Here is a 27,448-nt window from a genome sequence, read left to right on the forward strand (position 1 = left end):
TAAATGCTGTGGTTAACAGTATAGCTCACTCCATGACTGTGTGTGTGTGTGTGTGTGTGTGTTTGCTTGTATATATATATATATATATATATATATTTGTGTGTGTGTGTGTGTGTGTGTTTGTTAAAATGTATAAATTCCGTGCAATATAATATATTAGAAATGAGAACAGACTCATATGTCTTTCATTATCATAGAAATGTTATTTTAATTATTGTAATTAGGATTCATTGCTTTTGTCGTCATCAGAAAATGCTTTGACGTCTGATTAAACGATTAATTAGAATCCAACTTGTGTCTCCAACTCGTATCAAGATCGTATTGAAAGAAAGATGCAAAGGTTGCATTTATCCATATATATATATTATATATATATATATATATATATATATATATATATATATATATATTGAGTGTTGGTGGGTACTTGTAGGTACGAAAGTGCTCGATAATGGTGGTTAGAGCTAATATATAATGTAAATTTTCACTCACATTTTTTTTGCATGACGACTCGTTTCTGTGTTCCTTACCCAACAGAGGTAAGGAACACAGAAACGAGTCGTCTCGGCAAAAGAATGTGAGTGAAAATTTACATTATATATATATATATATATATTATATATATATATTATATATATATATATATTGTATATATATATATATATATATATATATATATATATATACATATATGTATATATACATATACATATATATACACATATATATGTAAATATATATATATTTATATATATATATATATTATATATATTTTATAATATATATATTTATATATATATATATATATATATATATATATTATATATATAGGCGTGAGCTAAGGACCCCCCCCCCCAAAAAAAAAAAAAAAACAAAAACAAAAAAAAAACAAATAAATAAAATAAAATATTTCTAACAAGTGGCTGGTCGAATACAAGACGTGTGTAAATGTAGGGAAGGTGTCGTGTTGGACGCTACACTTAGGTCATCCGTCAGATCAAAATACCATTTAATTTTACCCTCTCCTTACCAACTATAGGAAAATCGTCACATTCGTTACGATACAACCAACATTTTTCTTTATCAAATTTCTCTTTTACATCATAAAATTTAAAGAAAATGAACAGTGTGTTGTAGAGCATGTTTTACTAAAAGAAACCATGAATCGCAAGAATTTTACTTCTATTGTGTTTGAGTGATAAAAAATATATTTTTGTGTTAGGTGTGAAGTTTCTGGGAAAATCATGAAAATGGCTGGGAAGGAGAGAGTTAACTTTCGATTTTTACAAAAGTCAAGTCCATTTACTCTAGAGGCTCTATCTCATTAATTTGTCAAAGTCATAAAGTAAATAATTAATTGTATATTTTAAAATAAATCTCCTGAACGCGTCGTAAAATGTTATGAACTTACCTGCTCACGTAGAAAATTATTCGCTTCCGTTAGAATTACAAAAACCAGTAAAAGAATATTCTTCTTGGCCGAAAAAAAATCACCAAAACTCTCGTTTGAAAGAAAAAAATTCAACAAAATACTAGATATGCAATCTTGTGCCTGATTACAAAAACGTGTGCCCAGTCTTATGCGTTTATTTCACTTAAATAACCAAAACGAGCAAACTGTCACATGGCATGTTATAAAAAACCCTCGGTGACCCAGCGCGCAGAGCAAAATACAACTCTGTCGTGGAATGTAAGTATCTAACAATCCAGTAAATGATGGCAATGGTGAATTATTGGCCAATTTATATCAACATGATATATAACTCCACAACCCATTTAATTAACAAAAGCTCAGGGCGCGTTGTACTATCACCGTGTGCTTTAACAATGATAAATTTTACTGGTTCTAATAAATGATAAATTAATGCTGGTATGATAGCTAGCTATGTTATATGGCCACTTGGTAAAACCTTTTAAACGGGAAATTGTATTATGACACACGTAACATCACGAGACGAGTACCGAGCAATAATAAAAGTGAATCTTGATAATGCGAGTATGTGTGATACAATAGAGAGTGTGTTTTCATTTTTTATCTTTACATAAAATGCTACCTCATATGTGTCAAAAATCATTATACCCTTTAACAATAAAATCCAAAAAAAAAACTTGAGCTTTTAAATAAAGTGATATCCTCTAAATTTGCTCAAAGCGCTTTACAAAGGGTCCCTAGCCAACAGCAAAAATGAACATGAAGGACGGGGCAAGGTGCCGTTAGGCGATATAACATTTTTTTTTCCAATAGAGACAACACTGTCATCATCATCATCATCATCATCATCATCATCATCATCATCATCATCATTATTATTATTATTATTATTATTATCATTATTATTATTATTATTATTATTATTATTATTATTATTATTATTATTATTATCAGTATTATTATTGGTGTTGTTGTTGTGGTTTATCATCATCTTTATCTTTTGTCCTAAATAAATATTTAAACCCCCCACCCCACCACCCCATAAAAAATGGATCCGGGTCAGCGGGATTAAAACGAAAATGAAAATAAAATGATTTACCGAATTCGAGACTCAAATAGATGATCTATGCAAATCATCATCAGCGATTGTGGTTGAATCAAATGTGCGACAGGTGGTCTGACAGTTAAACAGATGGGTAGTAGGTAGATAGTGAGTACTCAGTGGATCTTTCATTGTTAAACCGTTTTCAATCCCATTAATAATTGGAGAACACAGTATTTATATGCTCTAGCTGGAAATCAATAATATATATATATATATATATATATATATATATATATATATATATATATATATATATATATATGTGTGTGTGTGTATGTGTGTGTGTGTGTGTGTGTGGATTTGTTTAACTTTTGTTTTGTTTGTGTGTGTGTGTGTGTGTGTGTGTGTGAGAGAGAGAGGGAGAGAGAGAGAGAGAGAGAGAGAGAGAGAGAGAGAGAGAGAGAGAGAAAGAGAGAGAAAAGAGAGAGAGAGAGGAGAGAGAGAGAGAGAGAGAGAGAGAGAGAGAGAGAGAGAGAGAGAGAGAGAGAAGAGAGAGAGAGAGAGAGAGAGATTATATTTGTATGTGTGTTTGCTTTTAGGTTTTAAAGGGTTTTGCAGCGCTTGCGCCACTTTAATGTCATTTCAGCGCTAGTAAAGATGCTAGAGGAAAAGTTGAAGATCTGAAGTTGAAAGCACCAATGAAAGAGGAAAACAAAGGGGACAACTTCAAATAGGAAGCAGAAGTTTCCACAATCAAACCTTCAATTCAAATCCATTGATCAGTAACAATAATTAGGGTATAATTAATATGAAAGCACTTAAGGTCCCCTCATTTCTTTGCAGCTTGGAAAATGGATAGACTCGCAAAAATGCTGCCAAAAAGGAACAATAAATTATACCGCATAATTTCAGCGAGACAACGTATAATTAAGACCTTTGATAAACCATCAATGCGTTCAATTAATTACCCTATGCTGCCCAGACATAAACAAGTAATCATGTTGTTTGTTTGTTGTTTTTAAGGGTTTTACTGCGCTTGCAACACATTTCTAGGTAATATCAGCGCCAGTAAAAAGGAAGAAAATGGAATATTAAAAAGTTCTAGAATTACAATTAAAGCACCCAAGAAAAAGTAAGACATAGGGGAACTGAGAACAAATAGGGATCAGATGTAGATTCCAAGAGCATACCACCAATGTACTCAGTTTGAGATCACCTATAAGTCTGTTTTGTTTGTTTTTAAGGGTTTTACGGCGCTTGCAACACATTTAGGTTATATCAGCGCCAGTAAAAAGGAAGAAAATGGGACAGTAAAAAGTTCTAGAATTACAATTAAAGCATCCAAGAAAAAGTAAGACAAAGGGGAACTGGGAACAAATAGGGATCAGTGTAGATTCCAAGAGCATACCATCAATGTTCTTAGTTTGAGATCACCAATAAGTCTCATCCCGACACAAGCACGGCCCCCACTAAGAGGAATACACTCAAATGCTTACAATATAAATTAGAACAAATATAATAATACATAACAGAGAGATGATTGACAAGGAAAAAAATATCATCTCCCAAAACAATAACTATGCATTCGACGGTTTCCCTCCCAGCCAGGACCCCGATCAGGGCCAGGACAAAACCAAGCAATCTCATTCCAAGACAAAGACAGTATGCAAGTTGGAAAACAGATATAGGGGGATAGAAGAGAGAATAAGTACCTCCCTGCCCACTATGGGAGGTAGGAACCCCACCCAGACCTATAAGTCTCATCCGGACACAAGCACAAAATCCAACAAAGAGGAATACACTCAAATGCTTACATTATAAATTAAAAATAACAAGTATAATAATACATAACAGAGAGATGATTTACAAGGAAAAAATATCATCTCCCAAAACAATAACTATGCACTTGACTGTTTCCCTCCCAACTAGGACACCGGCCAGGGCCAGGACAAAACCAAGTAATCTCATTCCAAGACAAAGACCGAAACCATGTTGGAAAACACATATAAGGGGATAGAAGACACAGTATGTACCCCCCTGCCCACTATGGGAGGTCAGGAACCTCACCCAGCAAGTAATCCTGTTCTGCCTCAGGATGGGCCACGATAGACTTAAAAAGCACCTCATGTGGTGAGGAGGAGGAAGATGCAGAGCATATACTGCAGTGATGCAGATGCTACTTATCCCATAGAGAAGAGATATAGCCATCTGCAACATCTCCAAATACAAAACTTTTCCGGACTGCGAGAAGAACTCAAAAAGACAAGAACCTTCATCTTTGAAACAGATAGTGGAAACGTGAAATTGCTGGGGGCCCAGTACAATGTAAATGTAAGAGGAGGACAAAGTCAAAGTTTAATACACTACACCAATTTTTTTAAACAAAGAAATGAAGATTTTAAGAATGATTTTTCTATAATATGTATTATAAATTTATTTTTGAAAAGTTGGGGTAAACATATTGCACATTAAGTCATATGTATATAATATCAGATTTAAAAAGGACGGATTAAAAACATTATTAAGACACTTTCATTACATAAAATGTATAATAAAACAGAAAAAATTTTATTTAAAAATAGCACCATGTAATTTGAAGGAAGTGTCAAACATTGATAAGTACTCGTAATAATAATTAGGGTATAATTAATATTAATATGAAAGCACTTTCGGCCCAGGCATTTCTAATATCGAATCTTTGTAAATTGGAAAAAAGATTGTTTTAATTTCAAATAATTAAGATTAGGATACTCAATTTTCATTTTTTTAAAAACAAACAAAAAAATCCATCTAAATATCAAAAGACAGTCTCCAATATCAAGCTGATTCGATTAATATCAAGAGTTTCAGTTAAACGCGGGAAAAGAAATATAAAAAGATTTTAAATCAACTGGTCAAATGTGACTGTAAGACTGTGACTAGTTAAGAGAATGAAGTAGATTCAAGAACAATCGGTCCGAATATATGTGATTAGTCTTGGATCACTTTAATACAATAACCAGTCACAATTATCTGTCGAAGGATGTAACTAAAAATGTGTACTGTGTTCATAACAGACTCTTGGTAACCTGAAGGCATGAAACTCTTCATTATCACTTAACCGAAGAGAATTCTATGGATAGTCCATCAATGTGTCTATTTTGAGATAACCTAAAAGTGACATCCAGCAGGCAGATGCAAGGAATCCCATTCAATTGTTTACAGAGTAAATATATTCAAAACTAAAAACTATGATAGAACATAAACAGAGAGATGATTTATAAGAAAAAATAATGTCATATCTGAAATAAAAGGAGTAATATAATTAACCACCTCCCTCCTTAGCTAATGACCTGGAAAAAAAACAAGCATTCCAGAATGAAGACAAATAGTAACGTGAATAGGACCCCCCCCCCCCCCCCCCCCGCCCCTCCCCACAAAATATGAGGTCAATGTCTTCTTATAAAAAAAAGATATTCAATATAAAACACTTGCAAAATTTCCCTGACATTTATACAAATTTTTCATACAAATGCAATCGACGGTTGATGGGGAAAAAGGAAAAAAACAAAAGACCCAATAGCTTTACCTTCTAGGTTAAAATCAGGAAGTAGTTTGGTTTTCAGTGGTATCAACAGTTAGCATTCAATTTAACTGAGTTCATTATTATAGGAAAAAACGGAGGTGAAAACGAAGGAAGAGGAGGAGGAGGAGAAAAGAAGAGGAAAGAAAAAAAGAGGAAGAAAAAGGAGAAGAAGAGGAGCAAGAAGAGAAGAAAGAAGTTTTAAGAGATAAGCAAGTGGGGATGGAGTACTAAAGAGAAAAAGAAAGATTGATTGTGAAATTTGTCTTAATAAACTTGAAAAAATCTGATGAACGTAATTCAAATACAGGGATAACAAAATAATTACTATTCTACAATACAAAAAGCATGAAACAATTGTCATAGTCAGCGAATGTATAAATAGAACTTATAAATCATTAATAAGACGTATTGCACAATTTAGTAAAAGAAAATACAATGTTTATATCTATCAATACTTGGGGTTATCACAGTCAAGTGAGAACGAACTTGTAACTAAAGAGCATTATTATATACATGAAATTCGGATTTTGGTATGGGAACACAAAAGCAATATGTAACAACAGTTGTATAAAGAGCTATAATTATAAGGTTTGGATTGTTGAAGAAAACTTTCTTTCTATTTTTTTTCAAACACTTTTAAATACTTTTGATAAAAGAAAGTGTGATTAGAACTTCATAGGATAAAAATGTACATCCTTTATAATGAAAGACAAGCATGAATTCTGACATTTAAATACTTTTCAAATTTGTGTTTGCAATGATTTCGGCTTGATAACTTCTAATTCACCACAAAACAATAAATAAAGTTTGAAAGATACAGTGCAACCCCTGGATATTGACATTGCCCAGGACCGGGAAATTATGTCGTTATCCAGGGGTGTCATTATTCCGGGGTTTTCAAGATGGCGGAAAAATGGGGTGTGGTGAGACCAGTGAACACATACAGCACAATGCGCTGACCAGTACCTGAGAGAAGACACGTCCTAACAACGTAGAATGTGTATTTCTCCTGTTTACAAAGGGCATACCAGTTACGCTTTCACTCTCCAATGTGTATTGTCATTGTTTTGATCGTAAACAGTTCTCCAACATGATTTAACAAAACTAGGAATAAATCAAGAAAATCAAGTCAAAAAATGATAATATCGCACAAGAACACAGATGCTCATATCTACTTTTAATATGTATTAATGAAAGTCCATGCGATGCTGGTGATGAGTTTTGAAAAATCAACATTTTTATTTAAGTGCTCCACAATTTACAAGAACTTAAAATTGTTAGATTTACATCTTACTGTATTTTTTTTTTTTAACTAGGTATTACCGGCAATAATATCAAATTTGGACTGATGTTTAGAAAAACAATCATTGTTTTTTTTTTAATCAAAACAATAAAGTGAAAGAGGCTGTCATTTTTTTCCTGGCTATTCCAACATGTATTATAATACAAGACCATAAATATCCATGAATGCGCCCATTGGACACACAGCATTGCCTGATATCAGTTTACCTCCACTGACCTCTGACAGGTAATTAACAGGGAAGGTTAATGGACCCTTGAGAGTTCCATCCACTGATAATCTTCTTTAGCTGGGGTTCCATATGAACTGGTGCTGAAACCACACAGTGTAGTAAACACGCATTCTGATTGGTCGATAACAAAGCAATCTCACTGGGAGGGGGAAAAGCATTTTTTATTGTTTAAGAGTACAAGATGACATGGTCGAGTATCAAGCATCGTTTTCAACTGCAGTTTGTTGCTATAACGATGTCGATAAACAGGGGTTTAACTGAAATGTATGTCGCTATTTGTTTTTTTTTATTACTAATAATATATAGCAAAAAATTCAGGACCAGAGGTCAATATCACTATCCAGGGATTGTCGTTATTCAGGGGTGTCGTTATCCAGAGGTTGCACTGTATAAGAAACCAGATTCATGACTGGTATACCTGATTATTAAATATTGTCAATATCTCTGAGCATTATGAAATTCTTTATTTTTCTGGGAAGACCACAGATTTGATTTGCTTTCCTCTGCTTCCCCGGTCCAAAAATGTTTCTGACAGAACATCGACACAATGAAAGTAGTGAACTTGGTGCAGAGGCTGCTGTAATGAGAAGACTTATCAGCGAGGCATCTTCTTCTGACAATGTAGCTTCAGGGAATTCCCTATTATGTATCCATTCTTCCCCTAAGACATTGAATCCTGCATACAGAAGAGCAGAGACCATGGGAAAATTTCCATTATAAGCTGCCACCCACAACACAGATCTTTCTCCATCTTCAAATAAAATATTTTTAGAGTCCCAAGAGTCGTATTGAAAACCATAACTCTTAAAATGGAGGTATTCATCCACATAATGGGGTAACAGCATCTTGACTATAGCTGTGTTATTAGAAACGGCAGCATTAAAAATGGGAGTAACTCCAATTCTGTTAAGAGAACAAGCATTGGCGCCATGATCCAAGAGACTCCTGACGGTGTCTGTGTCCCCATTGATTGCAGCATAGTGAAGGGGTGTGTCCAGGTCAGCATCAAAAACATTAACATCACACTTGTGAGAGAGCAGGGCATCTGTTATTTCATTGTGCCTGAGGAATCAAATTTAACATGTTTTAAAATGATGTTTTTTAAAAGGCATTCTAAAAACATGGAAGAGAATACTTTTAAAGATAGTACATATATTGATCTGCCTACTTGAAAATTTGAAATTCGTAGTTTTTAGGAAATAGAAAGGCTAACTTTATAGATCAACAATTTTACCCTTAGAATGATTAAATAACACTTCACAATCCTTAAAATTATGTAGTCTAACATCAAATTTAATTTTTAATATGTTTAATGACTTAGAGATGCTCATGAAGTTTTGAAGTTTGAGCCAAAATTTTGTAATTGTTCCAATTTTTCGTAGTAGGAGGCCAATCTGAATATATTTTACTTAAACTAGTAAAAAGCCCGCAATTTCGCGGGGAAAGAACTATTTTCATTCGATATTGCCAGAATCATTTTCTTGATTAGCTTGATTACGATTAGATGCACATTTTAATCGATGCTTGTCGTCACTGCCATGCTTTATTCTGCATGATTTTAGTTTATCAGTCAGTAGATATCAATATCAATAAGTCGCAAGTCTTTACCACGCTTTACTTGGGAGTGCTTTGCACTACCTTCAATACTTCACAAATAAAAATGGCGGCCTAGAATCAAAACAATGGTCAAATTAGGAAATTTTAAACTTTCACAAATCTATCAAGGTTTGTTCTAGAGTTTTTAAAACGCTTTTATATGATGACAAATTGAATAAATAAACGCTGACAAAAGATCAATGGTGAAAATACAAATTGAATGAATACTGGGGATGTAGGAGCTTTCGGAATGTCTCCCCTTTACTCTTTACTTATGTGAGGTCAAATGAAAATCTGAAGCGGACCCGAAAAATATCAAGTCCCCGAATCTGTCTACTTTTGGTTTTTTCGGGCTAGAAGCTAGACAGAACCAATTGACAGTTTGCCGAAACGTTTAACTAAATCTTTCCCAGGGCAATAATTATCACATCGATGGCATAAAAACGACAGTAATATCAGCAGTAATACTAGTTGATGTTGTTAATCGGTGAAACTTGTTTAAAATTTCTGTAAATCCAAATACCGTCATGTGATCAAGTGAATCATATCACTATGAATGCCACGATTTGCTGAAAAATGCCAATCTGACAGTTCCTAGCAAATACATCCCCCTTCCCCCCCCCCCCCCCTTTTTTTTTTTCTTCCACGCAACCACATTCCAAAACACACACACACATGTATACCACACACACACACATGTATACCACACACACACACACACACATATACACGCACGCACACATATAAACATACACGCAATGAGAACACACTACTACATAACAACACTGATCACTGCTAAATCAACACAACGGAAGTAAGGATTCTACTGGACAGATAGAGTTGAGGGTGTGGCCATGAGATGTTAGTGTCTTCGGTAAAATTTTTATGATATCTGTTTGACTTAACGAACTTTCAAACTGACTTTAAATTATAATAGGAAATCAAGTTATCTGTTTATCTATCTGTAAAAAATACATTTCTATTTTTCAAATCTTTCAGTAGAGTTGTGCGCCGTATCAATTTTTTTATTGACTCAAATAAGCACAATGTTCTCCACAAGGCTATATTTTTTAAAGAAAGGATTAACGCAACAAAATAGAGGTAGCTGTTCAACACTTGCTAATATTCCATTACTTATTTTTGGCTTCAAGCAGACCCTTTTAATCACATGTTGAATTCAAATTATTAAAAAATATATAATTCAGATATAAGTGCCAGAACGACAAACTGGAAAACAGAAGTTTCGCAAGAGGAGGCTAAAACGAACTGAATTTTAAAGAAACATTTTACTAGTAAATGTGAAACTTTAATATAAAACAATAAATTGACAACTGAACATACCTAAAGAACACCGATAGCCCTAAAGGAGAAATATCACAATGTTCGATGCAGTTAGAAGCAGCTCCAGCCCTAAGGAGGAGTTGAGCCATGGTAGTGAATCCTATGCGAAATAAAACACAATGGATATAATACAAACAAGCAAATTCAATAATACAGAAACAGAACAAGGTCTCATTTGAAAATGTGTGTCTTTTTTCTATCTTGAGGTGGGCTGCTTGAGATCTGAACCCAATGCAAAATTTTCTTTTCCACCCATCCCAAGAATCTTCTTCCTCACAGCTATTTAAAGAGTTTATACGTGGACACCTCATAATTAACATATGATCACTTGGGATAAAGGCATCTGTTTTAATCAAGGTTGCCTCAATATGTCAGTTGTGTGGAGCAGACTGAGAGTAGCAAAAATTATGGGAATGCTCTCTTCATAAGTGTTTATATACAATAAAATTATTTTTTTAAAATCAAAATGCGGGTTACACTACAAGATTAGTATCATTTACATCTGCAAAACCATCTCTGCGGCATTGCACCACAAGATTAATATCATTTACTACTATTTTATGCCATCTTTTTAGTAACAACAGTTTGCTTTTTCATCTAATTAACATCAGTTTGCTGTACCCTGATTACTAGACATTAGTATTTTTTCAACAAGCAAAAGCTAACAGTGATATTGTCATTACTACATTACTCCATTGTTGATGGGCTGATGCTATTCCTAAGTGTACTTGGTATTATTGAGGGTATCTTAAAATTGTTTCTATAATTATGATTACTTTTTTTCTGAAATGCTGTACTTCTGATTGAAAACAGGGGTGGATGTCTTTTTTAAATACTTTTCCCATGACAAAACCTTTTCCCATATTATTCAAATTCGTAGATAGGATGATAATACATTAGTTCAACATAATTTCTTTACGAAAATAAGAAGATAATAGCATAGCAGAGACAATAATTTATTCTTGACATTAAAAAATTACCTTTCAAGCAAGCATAATGAAGAGCAGTCCACCCCTGGGTATTGGCAACATTCGGGTCCTGCCCTTTCTCCCAGAAGAATGCCATAGTACGCATCAATCCAAGACTGGCAGCCAAAACAAAACAGGGCAGATCTTTGTTGGCATTTGGGTCAGCGCCACCTTGAACCAATACGTCAGTCACATCCAGGGTTCCTGTAATAATAAACAGAGGTGGATGCATTAAATTGGTAAAATTAAGATAAACCTTCTCATTAAATGATTCTTTTTCTTGTCACTAAGTGTGTGTGTGTGTGTGGGAGGGGGGGGGGGAGGGGGGGGGGAGTGACTGGTTATGAGGGAGAAAATTTAACAGTGGAAAATTGAAATTGCTTTACTTATGTTTACTCATTTTTCAATTAATTTATCTATTTATTGAATTTCAAATAAGTGAAGAAATTGCCTCACTCCCTCGTCCTCTCTTTTCCAATTTAAAGTTAGATGGCTATACACTATTTCTAATGAGTCACTTAAAGATACACAACATAGTATAATGATCAACAATATAACACCCCATGCTTACGGTTCCTGACTGAGTAGATAAGTGCGGTGTTGCCATCCATGTCAGGAACATCCAAAGGAACTTTGGCATTGACAAATTCTCTGACAATTTCATGACCAGCTCTGGTAGCCATATGCAGAGGTGGTGTTCCATCAGGGGCAGGAATGGTGTAGTCAGCCCCAGCCACCAGCAACTGCCTGACTAGACGAATGTTATTCATTCGAATAGCAACAATCAACGGGGTCTCAAATCTAAAATTAGTCTGATGGAGAGAAATAGAGAAATATGGTATTAAAAAATCCTACATTTATTACTATTATATTTAAGTTTTAAAAGTTCATCTGACAATTCAAATGAATACGTTATTTTAATGTAATTTATCTAAAAATGCATAGAACGGACAAAATATGATATTAGACAATAATAGAATAATCAGTTCTGTTGGGGAAAAAACACAGGTGTAATTTCGTCAGAATAAATACAATTAGGATGTGGGTGAGAGATCTCTTGCTGCCCTACATACCAACACGCATAAAGAACTATAAGTATGTAAGCAGACTTGCCAACCAAAATCAACCACTTGAAATGATTGATCATATTTTCCCCAATATTGATGCCGATATTCTCATATTTTAACTCCAAAAATCATATTTTCAACATGCGCAAATCATCTAAATTGTTTAATTCAACATTCATTAAATGTATAGAGACATATCAAGCTAATAGAAGATATGAAAACCCTGTGTGTTTTATGACATCTAATACTATTTGGCTCCTTAGGTTCACATCAAGGTGGTGACGATATTTGGTGACCTTCATTTCTTCCACTTATCATTTTCCCCATATTTGTTACAAACTCTGACTTTTTGCATTTAACATATTTTCATATTCTCAGTCTCATTAACAAACTAAGGACCTCAAGGTGTATTAAAATATGTGAAATCATAGTGTCTGTGTAAGAAAGAAATATCTATGAGAAATTAAAAAGCACTAACTGTTGAAGAAGAATCACGAATTGAAAAACCTGTCACTGCATATTCTAGTTATGAAAATATTGAATTTGTCAAGGTTGCATTTAATGAAGATGGAAAATCAACAAACCTTGACAAATTATTTTGTGATTTACTCCGATTTGATAGCAACATATTGACATACTAAATTTAACTTTTAAAGAAAAAACACTGTTTCAGAGAAAAATGTAATTCAAGCAAGTGGGACTTTTGTGTATCTTTTTCTCACCTCAGTTCCTCTTTGTTCTTATTCGGGGATTCTAAACAACACTTTTTAGCTAAACAAAATACTAAAAATTATTCAGTCAAACCTCTTCTTATGTTGTTTAAAAACAAAATCAACCCTATAATGTATAAAATAAATAAACAAATGATGATGATGATGATGATGATGATGATGATGATGATGATGATGATGATGATGATGACGATGATGATAATTTTGATGGTGGATGATTATCATACTCACAGCGTTCAAGTCAATTCCCTTTGCCTTTGTCAAAATATCAACGAGAAAAAACTTTTCAGCCAGCATTGCATCAATGAGAGGTGTGTGTTTTTCACTCTTGGACTTGATATTCATTTCAATACCGGGTTGCTCACACAACCACTGAACCAATCCATCTGATATATATTTTTATTTGTTTTGAAAAAAAAAAAAGAAGTATAAAATACGTATTAATAATAAAAAGGTAAAGCTACAATACAAAAGCATATATTTGTTATGGTTTGTTTTTTATTTGAAAGGGGGGGGGGGGGAGGGAGGGGTTCTCACATAATTTTGATGCTGTTTTTGCTTTATCAGTATTCTAATTTTATTATAATTACCGTGGTGATGATCATCTGAAGTTTGTATATACTACAAGTATTTTGGATATTTTAAGTTCTCAATTCTTACCATGAAATGAGAAAATCAAGCATCTACGAGTACCTAGCCATGTATTTGAATATTGGTTTTAATCTCACTCTTTTTCCTGAGCAATCAACAAACTAAATTGGGAGATAGACTTTATTTAAAAATAAGTTCCTCTCACCTTTTGTCTGCATCACAGCAAGTGAAAGCGCAGTGAAATGGAATACTTTAGTCTCCTCATTGAGATTACATCCAGCTTCGTCTACCAACAGTTTTACCAGATGGCATGAGCCAAGGCTCGCTGCTAAATGAAGGAAGCTTCTCCCAACCTCTTGCAGGTCAATGAGAGATTCATGTTGGGTAATGCACTTGCAGTAACCATCTAAGATCGACTGCAAGAATATTTCAAATCGTTCACCTTCTGTATCCTCTACACATGTTGGATGTTGCTCGAAGAATCTTCCACAGGAGCATTTTGAGGACACTTCTGTATGAACATACAAAGATCAATGTTACAGATTTATAGTTACATTCCCATTAAGTCATGACATTCGGTAACATTTTACAGTTATCATTGTCACATTATTATTATTATTATTATTATATTTATTATTATTATTATTATTATTTTATTATTATTATTTATTATTATTATTATTATTATTAATTGTATTAATTTTATTATTATTATTATTATATATTATTATTATTGTTTTGTTGTTTTTTTGTTTTTTTAAATTATTATTGTAATCATTATTATTATCATCATCAATATTATTATTATTATCATTATCATTATTATCCTTGTTATTTTTATTATTACTATTTTTTAAATTTTCAATATCAATCTTATTATTACTATCATTATCATTATTGTAATGATTGAGGTTCTAAGGGTTGAATGAGAAATTTATTGTAACCTGTATGAAAGATGTATGAATGCCAATTATGAACAAAGGAATGTAACCATGTATATATTTTAGTGTATATTAGTAAAGTAAGAATTATTTCCCTTGAATCTTTATATCCCGCTATTTAGTCAATTATAGTTATTTCCCCTTTTTGTCTACATGTATATATAAACAGTTACAGGAAGTAAATAAAATCATTGTTCACAAGTGCTTACAAGAGTCTTCAGAGTTTTTCTTCATTTCACCACGTTGGCTATCCAGAGCCATCAGGCTATCCAGAGCCTTGAACATAACATTTGGCGACGAGGATAAAACCTACATCTTATTTCTATTCTCATGAAGGTATTTTTCTAGTGTCATAATTTTCAAGATGTCTAGTTTATTTGGCAATATCAGTGAGTTCAATGCTTCAAAAGAAACAATTTCAGACTATTTAGACCATCTGTCATTTTACCTAGATGCTAACCAAATTGAAGAAAACCACAAAAGGAGAGACATTTTAATCACAGTTATTGGATCATCACAATTTAGATTATTAAAAAATTTAGCAGCTCCAAACAATTTAAGAGAATTAACATTTGACCAAGTTTGCAAATTACTTACAGATCATCATGAACCCAAACTTCCAAAATATTTACAAAGAGCTAAATTCGATCAGAGAACAGGACATCATAATGAAACTGTGCCCGCATTCATTGCTGCTCTACGACATTTGGCTGAACATTGCGAATTTGGAAATTCCCTAAGTGAAAGACTATGTGAAAAATTTGTAACCGGCATAAACGACGAAAGAGTTCAGCGAAGACTATTAGTAGAACCTGATTTAAATTTAGAAAAAGCTGTGAAATTATCCTCTTCAATTTTGCAAGCCCATTCTGGTGCTAAGGAGCTAAATCATGCTGCAGACCTCAACTTCAGTAAGCAAATGCCTAAAGGTAATTTTTCAACAACTTCAAGACCCCCCAGCACAAATTCTAGACCGCATGGCACAACATATCCACATGGTGCTACTCCCAGATCTACTTCTCGTTCACATAACTCAACGCCCCAACATCCTCAACGTAGTAACCAACAACAACAACAACGTCGACAACCATGCTATGGATGTGGTGGACCACATTCTCGACATCAATGCAGATTCCGTTATGAAACCTGTTATAAATGCAACAAGATAGGTCATATCGCTAAAGTGTGTCGTGCTAATACCTCCATTCATCAAGAACGACGACTGCAACACCAGAAAAACCATCTTCTTCAAGAGACCGATGACGACAACCAAATTAGTGGGAATTTTGAAGATCTACATTTATACAACATTTCAAAATCTAAATTAAACCCCATCAGCATAGACTTGATCATCAACAACCGCCCTATCTCATTCCAGCTTGACACTGGTGCTGCACTCAGCGTAATCTCCTACAATGACTACCAACGCTTCTTCGCCGAGACCCCGATCAAACCGAGGACCTGCTCACTGCAAACTTACACTGGAGAAAAAGTCAAAGTTCGTGGTGAGATAATAGTCAGTGTTTCGTATGACAATTCAGTTCATAATTTACCATTACTCATTGTAGAAGGAGAGGGGCCGCCCTTATTCGGTAGAAACTGGCTAGATAACATGCAGTTAAAATGGAATGAAATTTTCACCATCAGATCCACACCCCAATCACCCTCGCTTCAAAGTGTTCTTGACAAATTTAGTAATGTTTTTGGTGACAACGGCAAATTAAAAAATCACGAAGTCAAAATTCAATTGAAACCAGATTCGGTCCCAAAATTTTCGAAAGCCAGGCAACCTCCTTTTTCTCTTAGGGAAGGGATAGAAACAGAGATTACAAGATTAGAAAATAATGGGATAATCAAAAAAGTGCAATTTTCTGACTGGGCCACCCCGGTTGTTCCAGTAAAGAAGAAAGATAATTCTATTAGATTGTGTGGTGATTACAAAACAACAGTAAACAAATGTATTGAAAACGACAAGCACCCCATTCCTAGAACAGAGGATCTACTCGACAAACTTTCCGGTGGCGAGAAGTTCACGAAGATCGATTTTTCAAACGCTTACAATCAACTGCCTTTAGACAGTGAGTCGCAAAAACTTACAACAATCAACACTCACAAAGGTTTATTCCAATATCAACGTCTGTGTTTCGGGTTGAGTTCGAGTCCCGGTTTATTTCAACGAGTCATGGACTCACTCTTCAAAGACATACCTCAGTGCTGCGTTTACTTTGACGACCTCTTCATCACAGGAAAAGACGACCACGAACATTTGAAGACTTTGGAGCGTGTGCTCAACATAATTCGAGACAATGGATTGTCCATTCGGCAGGAAAAATGTCAATTTCTCTCTGACTCTATCACATTCCTGGGATACCGACTCGATAAACAAGGATTACATCCCTTAGACAACAAGGTCAAGGCGATCGAAAAAGCTCCGCGTCCCAATTCAGTGACAGAACTCAAATCCTTTCTTGGACTGGTAAACTATTATTCCAAATTTATTCCTGATTTCTCTAATATGCTTGCTCCATTATACAAACTACTCAGTAAAGATGTTCCTTGGCACTGGTGTAAGGTGCAAGACCAAGCTTTTAAAAACGCAAAGTCTTGCATCACATCAGATCGTGTTTTGTTGTTGTTTGATTCTAACATGCCCATCATTCTCACTTGTGATGCTTCTCCTTACGGAGTTGGCGCAGTTTTATCACAAATTGACAACGATGGCCATGAACGCCCTGTGGCTTTTGCTAGTAGAACTTTGAATAGTGCAGAGAAGAATTATTCTCAATTAGACAAAGAAGCTTGTGCGCTAGTGTTTGGTGTGAAACGCTTTCACAAATACATTTATGGACATGACATAACTATATTCACAGACCATAAACCCTTACTTGGTTTATTGGGTGAGCATAAAGCCTTACCTGAGAACGCTTCGGCTCGTATGCAAGGTTGGGCAATATTGCTGGCTGGCTACAGCTATCAATTAAAATTTCGCCCAGGAAAGGACAATAACGCAGATGCGCTTAGCAGACTGCCATTAGACGAGTCGGAACCTAGCGTAATTCCGATAGAAATTGAATCCCTATTCAATTTGCTAGAGAAACTGCCTATCACTTCAGAACAAATCAGAAACGAAACTAGGAGAGACCCCATTCTAAGCCAAGTTTGTGACAAAGTAGTGAATGGTTGGCCTGAACAAAGTGTAAATGAGGATCTACGGCCATTTAAAGTTCGTGAGCACGAACTGAGCATTGAAAACAATTGCTTACTTTGGGGCACTCGTGTTGTAATTCCACGCAGTTTGCAGCGTGATGTGTTGAAGCTACTCCATGATACACATGTGGGAATTGCTAGGATGAAGGCACATGCTCGTGAATGGGTTTGGTGGAGCAAAATTGATTCGGACATAGAACAAGCAGTAAAATCCTGTTATCAGTGCCAACTGCACGGCAGGCAGCCTCCTAAGGCGCCATTACACCCTTGGGTGTGGCCTGAAGAACCATGGGAAAGGATTCATATGGACTTTGCCGGACCATTTCTCGGCAAAATGTTCCTGATAATCTCAGATGCTCATTCTAAGTGGATAGAAGTAAAAATCATGAACAAGATCACTGCCACTGAGACTATTATGGAACTCCGTGATGTGTTTTCCTCTATGGGTCTCCCAAAATTTGTTGTCACGGACAATGGTCCCACGTGGATTTCATCACAATTTTCTCAATTCATGTTGGCCAATGGGGTAAAACACATCACGGTGTCGCCATACCAGCCATCATCGAATGGCCTGGCAGAACGCGCTGTACAGACTTTCAAGCGGGCGATGGTAAAAATTTCAAAAGGCACGCTAGCAGAGAAAGTGCTCAGATTTCTCACGAAATATCGAAATACTCCCCATAGCACTACCGGAAAGTGTCCTTCTGAGCTGATATTTGGTCGTAAAATTCGCACCCATTTCGATCTTTTGCATCCTTCGCTTGGAAGTCATGTGCGTACTCAGCAATTAGCACAAAAAAGCGCTCACGATCAACATGCCCGTGATCGGGATGTTGGCATGGACGATCATGTGTTCGTCAGGGCGTATAACAGTTCTAGTAAATGGATACCAGGTGTCGTGGTTGACAAATCTGGACCATTATCTTTCAGAGTCAGCACTCAAAATCATGGTGTGGTGCGCAGGCACCAGGACCAAGTTAGAACACGCACGTGTTCTGATAGCGATAATGATACTGATACCAATGCACCGGGCCTAGTCAATTCTAGCATAGGGGAGGAAAATGACAGAACTTGTACATACGATAGTGTCGATGATACTACTGAACCTTGTACAATTGAGTCTGCGTGTACAGGTGACAGTCCCAATCCCAATGATACTACGTCTGCATCTCAACCTTGTGTAAATGAGTCTCTGCCGCTACCATTGCGTAGGGCTAAGCGCACAATTAAACAACCAGAGAGGTTGGATTTATAATTTTCATTGCTTTCTTTAATTCTTTTGGTTTTTCTTGTTTTGTTGTATATAGTTAAAACTAAAGGAGGAGGAATGTAATGATTGAGGTTCTAAGGGTTGAATGAGAAATTTATTGTAACCTGTATGAAAGATGTATGAATGCCAATTATGAACAAAGGAATGTAACCATGTATATATTTTAGTGTATATTAGTAAAGTAAGAATTATTTCCCTTGAATCTTTATATCCCGCTATTTAGTCAATTATAGTTATTTCCCCTTTTTGTCTACATGTATATATAAACAGTTCCAGGAAGTAAATAAAATCATTGTTCACAAGTGCTTACAAGAGTCTTCAGAGTTTTTCTTCATTTCACCACGTTGGCTATCCAGACCCATCAGGCTATCCAGAGCCTTGAACATAACAATTATCATCACTATTATTATTATTATTATTATTATTATTATTATTATTATTATTATTATTATTATTATTATTATTATTATTATTATCATTATTATTATTATTATTATTATTAATTATTATTATTATTATTATTATTATTATTATCATTATTATCATTATCATTATTATTTAATTATTAAAGTGCAACATGTGTTTGTCAAACATGTGATCAACAAATTCACGGGTTCAACAAACAAGAACAGAATTCCTAAATTATGTCCTTCATTGTCTTCAAATAAATTTTTCACAGCATCCACGAACATTATCACAGCTTGGACGAACTAAGCTGAATGAAGAAAGAGAAGAAAGCAGAGAAAGTTGCATTGTGCAGTAGCCGTAGTGAACTCATAGCTAGATACTGACAAAAAGATTACATCATAACACAAGACAATGATCATGAAAAGAAAGTTTATTATATTGAGAATATCTCAAACTTCAAATCTGCTTTAAAAATCCACTTTTCAAAATTAAATTTACACCATGCCGACTGTAATGTTTGTATACTATTATTTAAGGGATGTGTATTTTGTTTCAACATTTCATTTTGACTACCCGTGTTTGCAACGCAATTCATTATATATATAAGGCACTTTTAGATGTTTGATTCATGGAAAGTGTCATTTATTATTATTATTATTATTATTATTATTATTATTATTATTATTATTATTATTATTGTTATTATTATTATTATTATTATTAATGTTATTATTATTATTATTATTAGTAGTAGTTATAGTAGTTAGTAGTAGTAGTAGTAGTAGTAGTAGTAGTAGTAGTAGTAGTAGTTCTGTGAGTTGTATCCAATAGCTCAACAAATGGAGACATTTATTTCCTTGAGAACCACTAAAAACAATTCACTTTTCAATATTCATTCTGTGATCGCTGACTTGAATTGTGACACATACATTTTTTGTCAGTCTCAGGCATATACATATTAAGTACTTGCCTGTCACCCATAGCATTTCAGCCCCACAATTTGTGAGTATTGATCACAATATCATGGCATGCTGATCAAGGAATTGTGTTGTGATGCTTGACAATGTCATGCAATTTTTTTTCTATTGCCTGGTGAGCAATATTCAGAATCTGCAGGGATGATGGTTTCATATGACAGACAAGTATCTAAGATAGCCATAGTCTCAGGTTATAAGTTTACGAAGACTACAGTTGTGCAGACAAGCGCTTTCTCTCATTCTTTCTTCCTCCTACCCACATCCCTTCTAATGTCATGCAGCATGCTGTGTGGTGTGGTGGTGTGTGTTTTTGACAGTGAATGATATTCATTATTTTGCCAACACAAAATGGCATGTCATCTATCAATCTACAAGACCGGGATGCACAAACCTTGAGATCCATGGACTTCATCACAGCTTGTGTCCCTTTCTCTCACAGCCATGTTCACGTATTAGTCGAATCACAGACTCTTATATTATTATTATTATTATTATTATTATTATTATTATCATTATTATTATTATTATTATTATTATTATTATTATTATCATTATTATTATTATTATCATTACTTCATTACAATCATCATCAAAAATAAGCAAATTATACTAGTTCGTCTTTCTCTTTCTAGTAAATTAAATACATGAAAAAAATATATATATTAATATATAAAGTTTGACATCCATGTAACAGTTTTTTAATTGAAAAAAAAACAATCCTCCCCCTATTATTTTAAAAAGCATTAAATTTATATGAAAAAAAAATATAGAATTATATGTTATACATATTAACCAACCATATGAATAGAATTCTAAACAATAAGATTAGATCAAGTAAATATCTGGCCAAATGATTGGGGAAAAAGGTGGGGGGGGGGGGGGGGGGGGGGGGGGGGGTATGTGACTTACTTTTAAGTTTTTATCAGTGTTTAGAGAGAAGTTATGTTGTATCTGCCATCTACCCAACACTAAAGCTCCAAGACTAATGAAGAGGGCCAACGTGAATTTCATTTACATTACATGGAGGACAGTACGGAATGCCTCCCTTGATACATTTCATATAATATTATCATATATACGAAGATTGATTCACAATTCATTGTCAACTTGTATTCAAACAACTAAAGTTATAATGCCTCTGTTTTGTTTTCCTAGACTTAGAATAATTAGAGGATTATGTCAGTGGTCAGGGCCAGGGAATCCGGGAAAATGGAAAATACAAACACTCAGTCTCAGTCTCAGTAAGTTCTAATAAGACTAAGACTAAGACTAAGTCTCAAGACGTCTACGACTAATATTAACGCTGTTATTATCCCCAGACACCTGTCTGGGGATAATGAAAATTCGTTATCCCCAGACACCTGTCTGGGAATAACGAAATTACGTTATCCCCAGACACATATTTGAAACTCCGCTCTTTTAAACAAATATCCACATTCCAGAATATGGAATGTTTCCAAATGCACATAGAAATAAGGAAAGTTAATAAAATATCTATAAAAACATAAAATCAACCAACATTAAATAAGTTGTTGCTACATATACACAATATGCGTCGACTTCGAAGTGGGTGTCATGGCCGAATGGTTTAGTCGTCTGCCCTGGAAGTTTTACCAGAATCGACGTTGTTGGTTCAAGTCCTGGTTCCGCCACTTTTTTTTCTTTGTTTTTTTTTAATTCCATCTTCTTTTTACAAAACGTTGCAAGAGATAAATGTCCCATCCATTCCCCCCCCCCCCCCCCCACCTCTTTTTTTTTTGTGCGAGTCTATTCTTTTCTCCTTTTTGTTTGGCCTTTTGTTCTGTTTCTGAGCATGAATTTCTTAAAATTGTTTATATTTAAAAAATAGTTATTGTTTGTTTTTTTCTCCTCTATCTGACCAATTGGTCGCTCTCTGAATATTTCTGTTTGCTTTTTGATTATTTATTCTTTTTAGACACTTTTTGAGATCGGAGTGGGGACGAATATGACAATTTGCTAGAGACTAGAAAGGAACCAAGAGAGAGAGAGAGAGAGTTAAAAAAAGAAGAAGGGGGAAGGATGGATGGGACATTTTTCCCTTGCAACGTTCTGTAAGAAGAAGACAGAACTTTAAAAAAAAAAAAGTGGCGGAACCAGGATTTGAACCCACAACGTCGATTCTGGTAAAACTTCCAGGGCAGACGACTAAACCATTCGGCCATGACACCCACTTAGAAGTCGACGCATATTGTGTATATGTAGTAGTAGTAGTAGTAGTAGTAGTAGTAGTAGTAGTAGTAGTAGTAGTAGTAGTAGTAGTAGTAGTAGTAAGAACTAAGAACTGATTTAATGTTGGTTAATTTCATGTTTTTATAGATATTTTATTAACTATCCTTATTTCTAAGTTATATGTGCATTCGGAAACATTCCATATTCTGGAATGTAGATAATTATTTAAAAGAGCGGAGTTTCAAATATGTGTCTGGGGATAACGAAATTTCGTTATCCCCAGACAGGCGTCTGGGGATAACGAATTTTCATTATCCCCGGACAGGTGTCTGGATGACAGCCTAATATTAAACATTTCATTCCTTGTCGAGGCGTGCTCAAATCCACAATTTGATAGTTGAAAATGAATAGCTCGCTTCCATTTGGTACCAGGAGGTGGAAAAGCAGTAGATATGAATATGAATAGGACTTACTTATGGCCATTTGAGTGTTGGCTGTGGACTTGTCAATCATGATCTGGTCGTGTTGCGGCTGGGGTGAGTACACATAATTGATCAAATCTCTGTATAATTTTACTTGTTTTGAACGGAGACCTGTCATATTCAATATATCAGCATTTCTGGAGCGATGGCAAGAAAATAGTTTTCCTACTTTTGCACACGAGCGTTCCTTTGGCAAGTTAGTAGAAGTTAGTTTTATTTCAGGTTCTAAAACCTTAGTTTGTTATTGTTTACATAAATAAATCAACCGGAAATTAAATGTAAATGAATCGAAAGGAAAGAATGGGTAAAACATTAATCGCGCTTTTCACGGACTCCGAAAGGTAATTATTTTCCTAAAAAGAAAATTAATTTAAAAATTTTAAAAATGAAATTAAAAAAAAAAAAAAGGTTTAACCGAAGTAGCTCCACAACATAGCCCTACTTTTAAAATACAGTTTTATGTTGTTACAATAGCTAGGTGAGCTTCTTGTACAATAGACTCCCAAAAGTCCTGAACAGATATCTTCATTCTTCGGATAAACCGAAGAGAATTGCTTTATAAAGATGCCCTATAATATATCATGCAAATTCCTACCTATCTTCGACTCCACGGTCAGGAAGATATAGTCATTGAGCTCTCTAGCTGTTCATGTTGTAATGGCTTACCAAAATATTTTTCTCTCTTATGTATAAAAATGCAATATCGACTGTAATGGCTAAATATTAGTCCCGCAAAAGTGGTAACGACACGATAACGGTGATGGCATGTATACAATCAGACTTAACTAAACTTTTCAGGTTATTTTATAGATGAAAAGAAATTGACGTCACTCATCTCTTTGTTATTGTTTAGACAACCATTTTAATGATAAGTTTCGTGCGTTGGTAATTTATATCAGGCTGGTGGATGTTATGAGAATTATATCTAAGCGCATAGCATCAAGAACTCCTTTATTGTGTGCGATGGGCTGGTCTTTACACATCGTTATATAGTGTCTGTGATGCCTGTTGGCGATGTTTTGTAGTCAGACAACACAGTAGTATTCAGTCCATTGTCTCACTGAGAAAACTTGGCTTCAAAGAAATATCATTAAGGATGTCCGGAACTTTTTCCCTATTATATTTTGTATCATTCAATTCCATCCTCGAACAATTTTTTTTTTACCTCGAACACGGTTTCCTCGAATCGCCCCGAACAGCCTCGAACCAATTCCACCCAGCCAAAGTAAAAAAAGAAAAAAAAAAGAAAAGAAAAAATGATTTAATACATTAAATGTTGTTTTGTTTGTTTTGTTTTGTTTTGTTTTTTTTTTTTTGTTTTGTTTTTTTGTTGTTTTTTTGTTGTTGTTTTTTTGTTTTGTTTGGGTTCTTTTTTCATGCACCCGATGATTTTGAGCAATGATGATGTAATGTGATATGTACAAGTACGCATTTGTGTGTGTGTGTTGTTGTTGTTGTTGTTGTTTGTATACAGTATGATAAACACGCAGACACACACAGCCACTCATTCTAACAATCGCCGTTTCGCATAACGGACACCTCTTTGCTAATTCTTATTCTTTCGCCGTTGGTTCCAATTTCAATGCCACGAGCCACGATTAGCTAATGATTGGCCAATATGATGAATAAAGGTTGTGACGCAACTACTCATACGCCCCAACCCCTTGTAACATGTCACGTATAAAGTTATCTGCCTCAACACATCAATGGAGTAAATAAATATTAACGTTCTTTTTATTCATCCCTAAGACGAAATTGTCTTAGGGTCTAATCCAAGGGAAGGCTGGAATAAATCAGGTTTCAGCCATAGCGCAGCGGCGCAACGTGAGCTAAGCATAGGGAGAGATGACTTGCTCAAGACCACATAGCGCGGTGGATTATAACTATGTAACTCTGCAGTAACAATGCCGAGGATCCACTTTTTTATTGCCGAGGAGTTTGAGAAAATCGTGCTCGGGTGTTTGATACCAAGAGGCTCTTCATGGTATGACAAGAGTTGTTTAAAATGAGCTAAATGTAGGGAAGAGCTTCCTCCTCCTCCCCCCCCCCTCCCCCTCCTCCTCCTCCTCCTCCTCCTCCTCCTCCTCCTCCTCCTCTTCCTTCTCTTCTTCTTCTTCTCCTTCTTCTTCTTTCACGCATACCTCTCCTCTTTCCATTTTCTTCTTTTTTTTTGTGTGTGTCAAAGGCTGAGAAAAAAAAACAAATTCCAATGCTGTAAACAATTCAATGCTTTGAAAAAACAAAAACAAAACAAAAGACTTTTTGATGGCTGCAAATTATCTTGATTATGTTTTATTCAACTGCGCAATGATAATAACTATAATACGTATAGGGGTGAATAGAGATAAGAAAACTTAGGCCATCGAGTTTAATGTCTGTTGTTGTGTTGCTTTTTTTGATGATTGATAGTCGTAGTTAGTAGTAGTAGTAGTAGTGGTAGTAGTAGTAGTAGTAGTAGTAGTAGTAGTAGTAGTAGTAGTAGTAGTAGTAGTAGTAGTAGTAGTCGTAGTAGTAGTAGTAGTAGTAGTAGTAGTAGTAGTAGTAGTAGTAGTAGTAGTAGTAGTGTAGTAGGTGGAGGAGGAGGAGGAGAGAGAGGAGGAGGAGGAGGAGGAGGAGGAGGAGGAGGAGGAGGAGGAGGAGGAGAGAGGAGAGAGAGAAGAAGAAGAAGAAGAAGAAGAAGAAGAAGAAGAAGAAGAAGAAGAAGAAGAAGAAGCAGCAGCAGCAGCAGCAGTAGTAATAGTAGTAGTAGTAGTAGTAGTAGTAGTAGTAGTAGTAGTAGTAGTAATCAAGTTCAGGTTCAAATTACGAGGGAAAAACCACACTGCCCATCACCGCAAAACTCATGCACATCAATTTAATCTATCACACAACACCAATCATATCACTCCGGTCATTCAGTCCTCCCAGTGTTGTGTTGACACGATGTTGGATCTGTGATGTCTGTTGAGTTATATGGTAGTTTGTTCCATTCGCGTATTGTCCGAGGGAAATATTTTTAAAAAAATAATAATAATAAAATGAAATTATAAGATTCCCTTTATTCATCCTATAGGGGAAGTTTGTCTTTAGGGTCTATTCCAAGGGAAGACTGTAATAAACCAGGCGTCAGCCGTAGTGCAGGGTCGCAAACTGAGCTAGGGCGAGATGACTTGCTCAAGGCTACACAACGCAACGGGTATTGGAACTCGATACCTTTCGAGTATGAAGCAAAGACTGTATCGCTGAGCCATGCTGCCCTTGAAAATGTTGTATTTATATGTGCTTGTTCTTGCAAATGGCCTGTGAAATTTATCGATTTGATCTGGTTGTGTATCTGTTTATTTGATTGTTGATATCGATTGGAATGTATATGGCTGATTGTTTGCTTTTGACAGATTTGTGAAATAGATGTATGCCCGCGTTCTCTATACGAGACTGGAGTGTTGGCCACCTTAGTGTGTCAAGAGCTGTAGTAGTAGTAGTAGTAGTAGTAGTAGTAGTAGTAGTAGTAGTAGTAGTAGTAGTAGTAGTAGTAGTAGTAGTAGTAGTAGTAGTAGTAGTAGTAGTAGTAGTAGTAGTGGTTGTAGTAGTAGTAGTAGTAGTAGTAGTAGTAGTAGTAGTAGTAGTAGTAGTAGTATTAGTAGTAGTAGTAGTAGTAGTAGTAGTAGTAGTAGTAGTAGTAGTAGTAGAAGTAGTAGTAGTAGTACTACAGTTGTTGTTTTTGTTGTGGTTGTTTAGTTGTTGTAAGCTCCTTTGTGCAAAGTGAAGATATAAAATACTTAAATTATGTTAATTGAAAATCAATCATTTTGTCTTCTTGTCATTTTGGTCAGCATTTCCTTTGGCTTTCTTGTCCCACAAAAACAGTCCGATAATCATCAGAGGTAACATAACAGCTGTGAAGGACAAAAGAAGAAAGTTTGTTTTTTAAATGGCATCATGGGAACAACCTATATTATAATACATTAGATCTAGGTCTCATAACAACTAAACTTAGATTGCTATTAATACCCCTGTCTTAATTACCATCGTCGCCATGATGATGATGATGGTGATCATCATCATCATCATCATCATCATCATCATCATCATCATCATCATCTTCATCATCATCATCATCACCATC

General features: G+C 34.9%; 3 protein-coding genes and 1 long non-coding RNA gene across 6 annotated transcripts in view; 1 reads left to right on the plus strand and 3 right to left on the minus strand.

The window, feature by feature from the left end:
* The window catches only part of LOC144973639 (uncharacterized), a 32,552-nt gene extending 30,767 nt beyond the window's left edge, over positions 1–1,785 (minus strand). The window contains exon 1 of one of the 3 annotated variants that reach the window (XM_078916354.1): positions 1,412–1,785. The gene's annotated coding sequence lies outside the window, so the exon portion shown is untranslated. The remainder of the gene's footprint in view (positions 1–1,411) is intronic. The other 2 variants (XM_078916364.1, XM_078916345.1) reach the window with 2 other exon arrangements.
* Positions 1,786–7,849: 6,064 nt separating this feature from the next.
* LOC144973694 (uncharacterized) lies at positions 7,850–23,610 on the minus strand. The gene is made up of 7 exons (XM_078916493.1): positions 23,335–23,610; positions 14,074–14,379; positions 13,509–13,663; positions 12,051–12,291; positions 11,492–11,683; positions 10,512–10,611; positions 7,850–8,636 (listed from the first exon to the last, which is right to left on the minus strand). The coding sequence occupies exons 1-7, from the start codon at positions 23,459–23,461 to the stop codon at positions 8,000–8,002; spliced, it is 1,758 nt and encodes a 585-aa protein (XP_078772619.1). The 5' UTR covers positions 23,462–23,610; the 3' UTR covers positions 7,850–7,999.
* An 18-nt stretch (positions 23,611–23,628) lies between these two features.
* Positions 23,629–27,448, plus strand: part of LOC144973723 (uncharacterized) — a 16,755-nt gene continuing 12,935 nt past the window's right edge. The window contains exon 1 of the long non-coding RNA XR_013645611.1: positions 23,629–23,684. This is a non-coding gene — a long non-coding RNA (uncharacterized LOC144973723). The remainder of the gene's footprint in view (positions 23,685–27,448) is intronic.
* Positions 25,603–27,448, minus strand: part of LOC144973717 (uncharacterized) — a 6,731-nt gene continuing 4,885 nt past the window's right edge. Inside the window, exon 4 of the mRNA XM_078916547.1 lies at positions 25,603–27,218. Within this exon, the coding sequence (XP_078772673.1) occupies positions 27,127–27,218 (92 nt within the window). The 3' untranslated portion in view covers positions 25,603–27,126. The remainder of the gene's footprint in view (positions 27,219–27,448) is intronic.

This window comes from Berghia stephanieae, chromosome 1 (assembly GCF_034508935.2).
Source record: "Berghia stephanieae isolate SIO BIC M18660-M18661 chromosome 1, UCSD_Bste_1.3, whole genome shotgun sequence".
Taxonomy (NCBI): domain Eukaryota; kingdom Metazoa; phylum Mollusca; class Gastropoda; order Nudibranchia; family Aeolidiidae; genus Berghia; species Berghia stephanieae.

Coding starts and splice junctions, on each gene's coding strand:
- LOC144973694 (XM_078916493.1), bottom strand. CDS start 23,461: ATGACAGGTCTCCGTTCAAAACAAGTAAAATTATACAGAGATTTGATC. Junction 13,664..14,073: donor TGCTGTGATGCAGACAAAAG/GTGAGAGGAACT, acceptor AATATATATCAG/ATGGATTGGTTCAGTGGTTG. Junction 10,612..11,491: donor TCATTATGCTTGCTTGAAAG/GTAATTTTTTAA, acceptor TATTTCGCATAG/GATTCACTACCATGGCTCAA.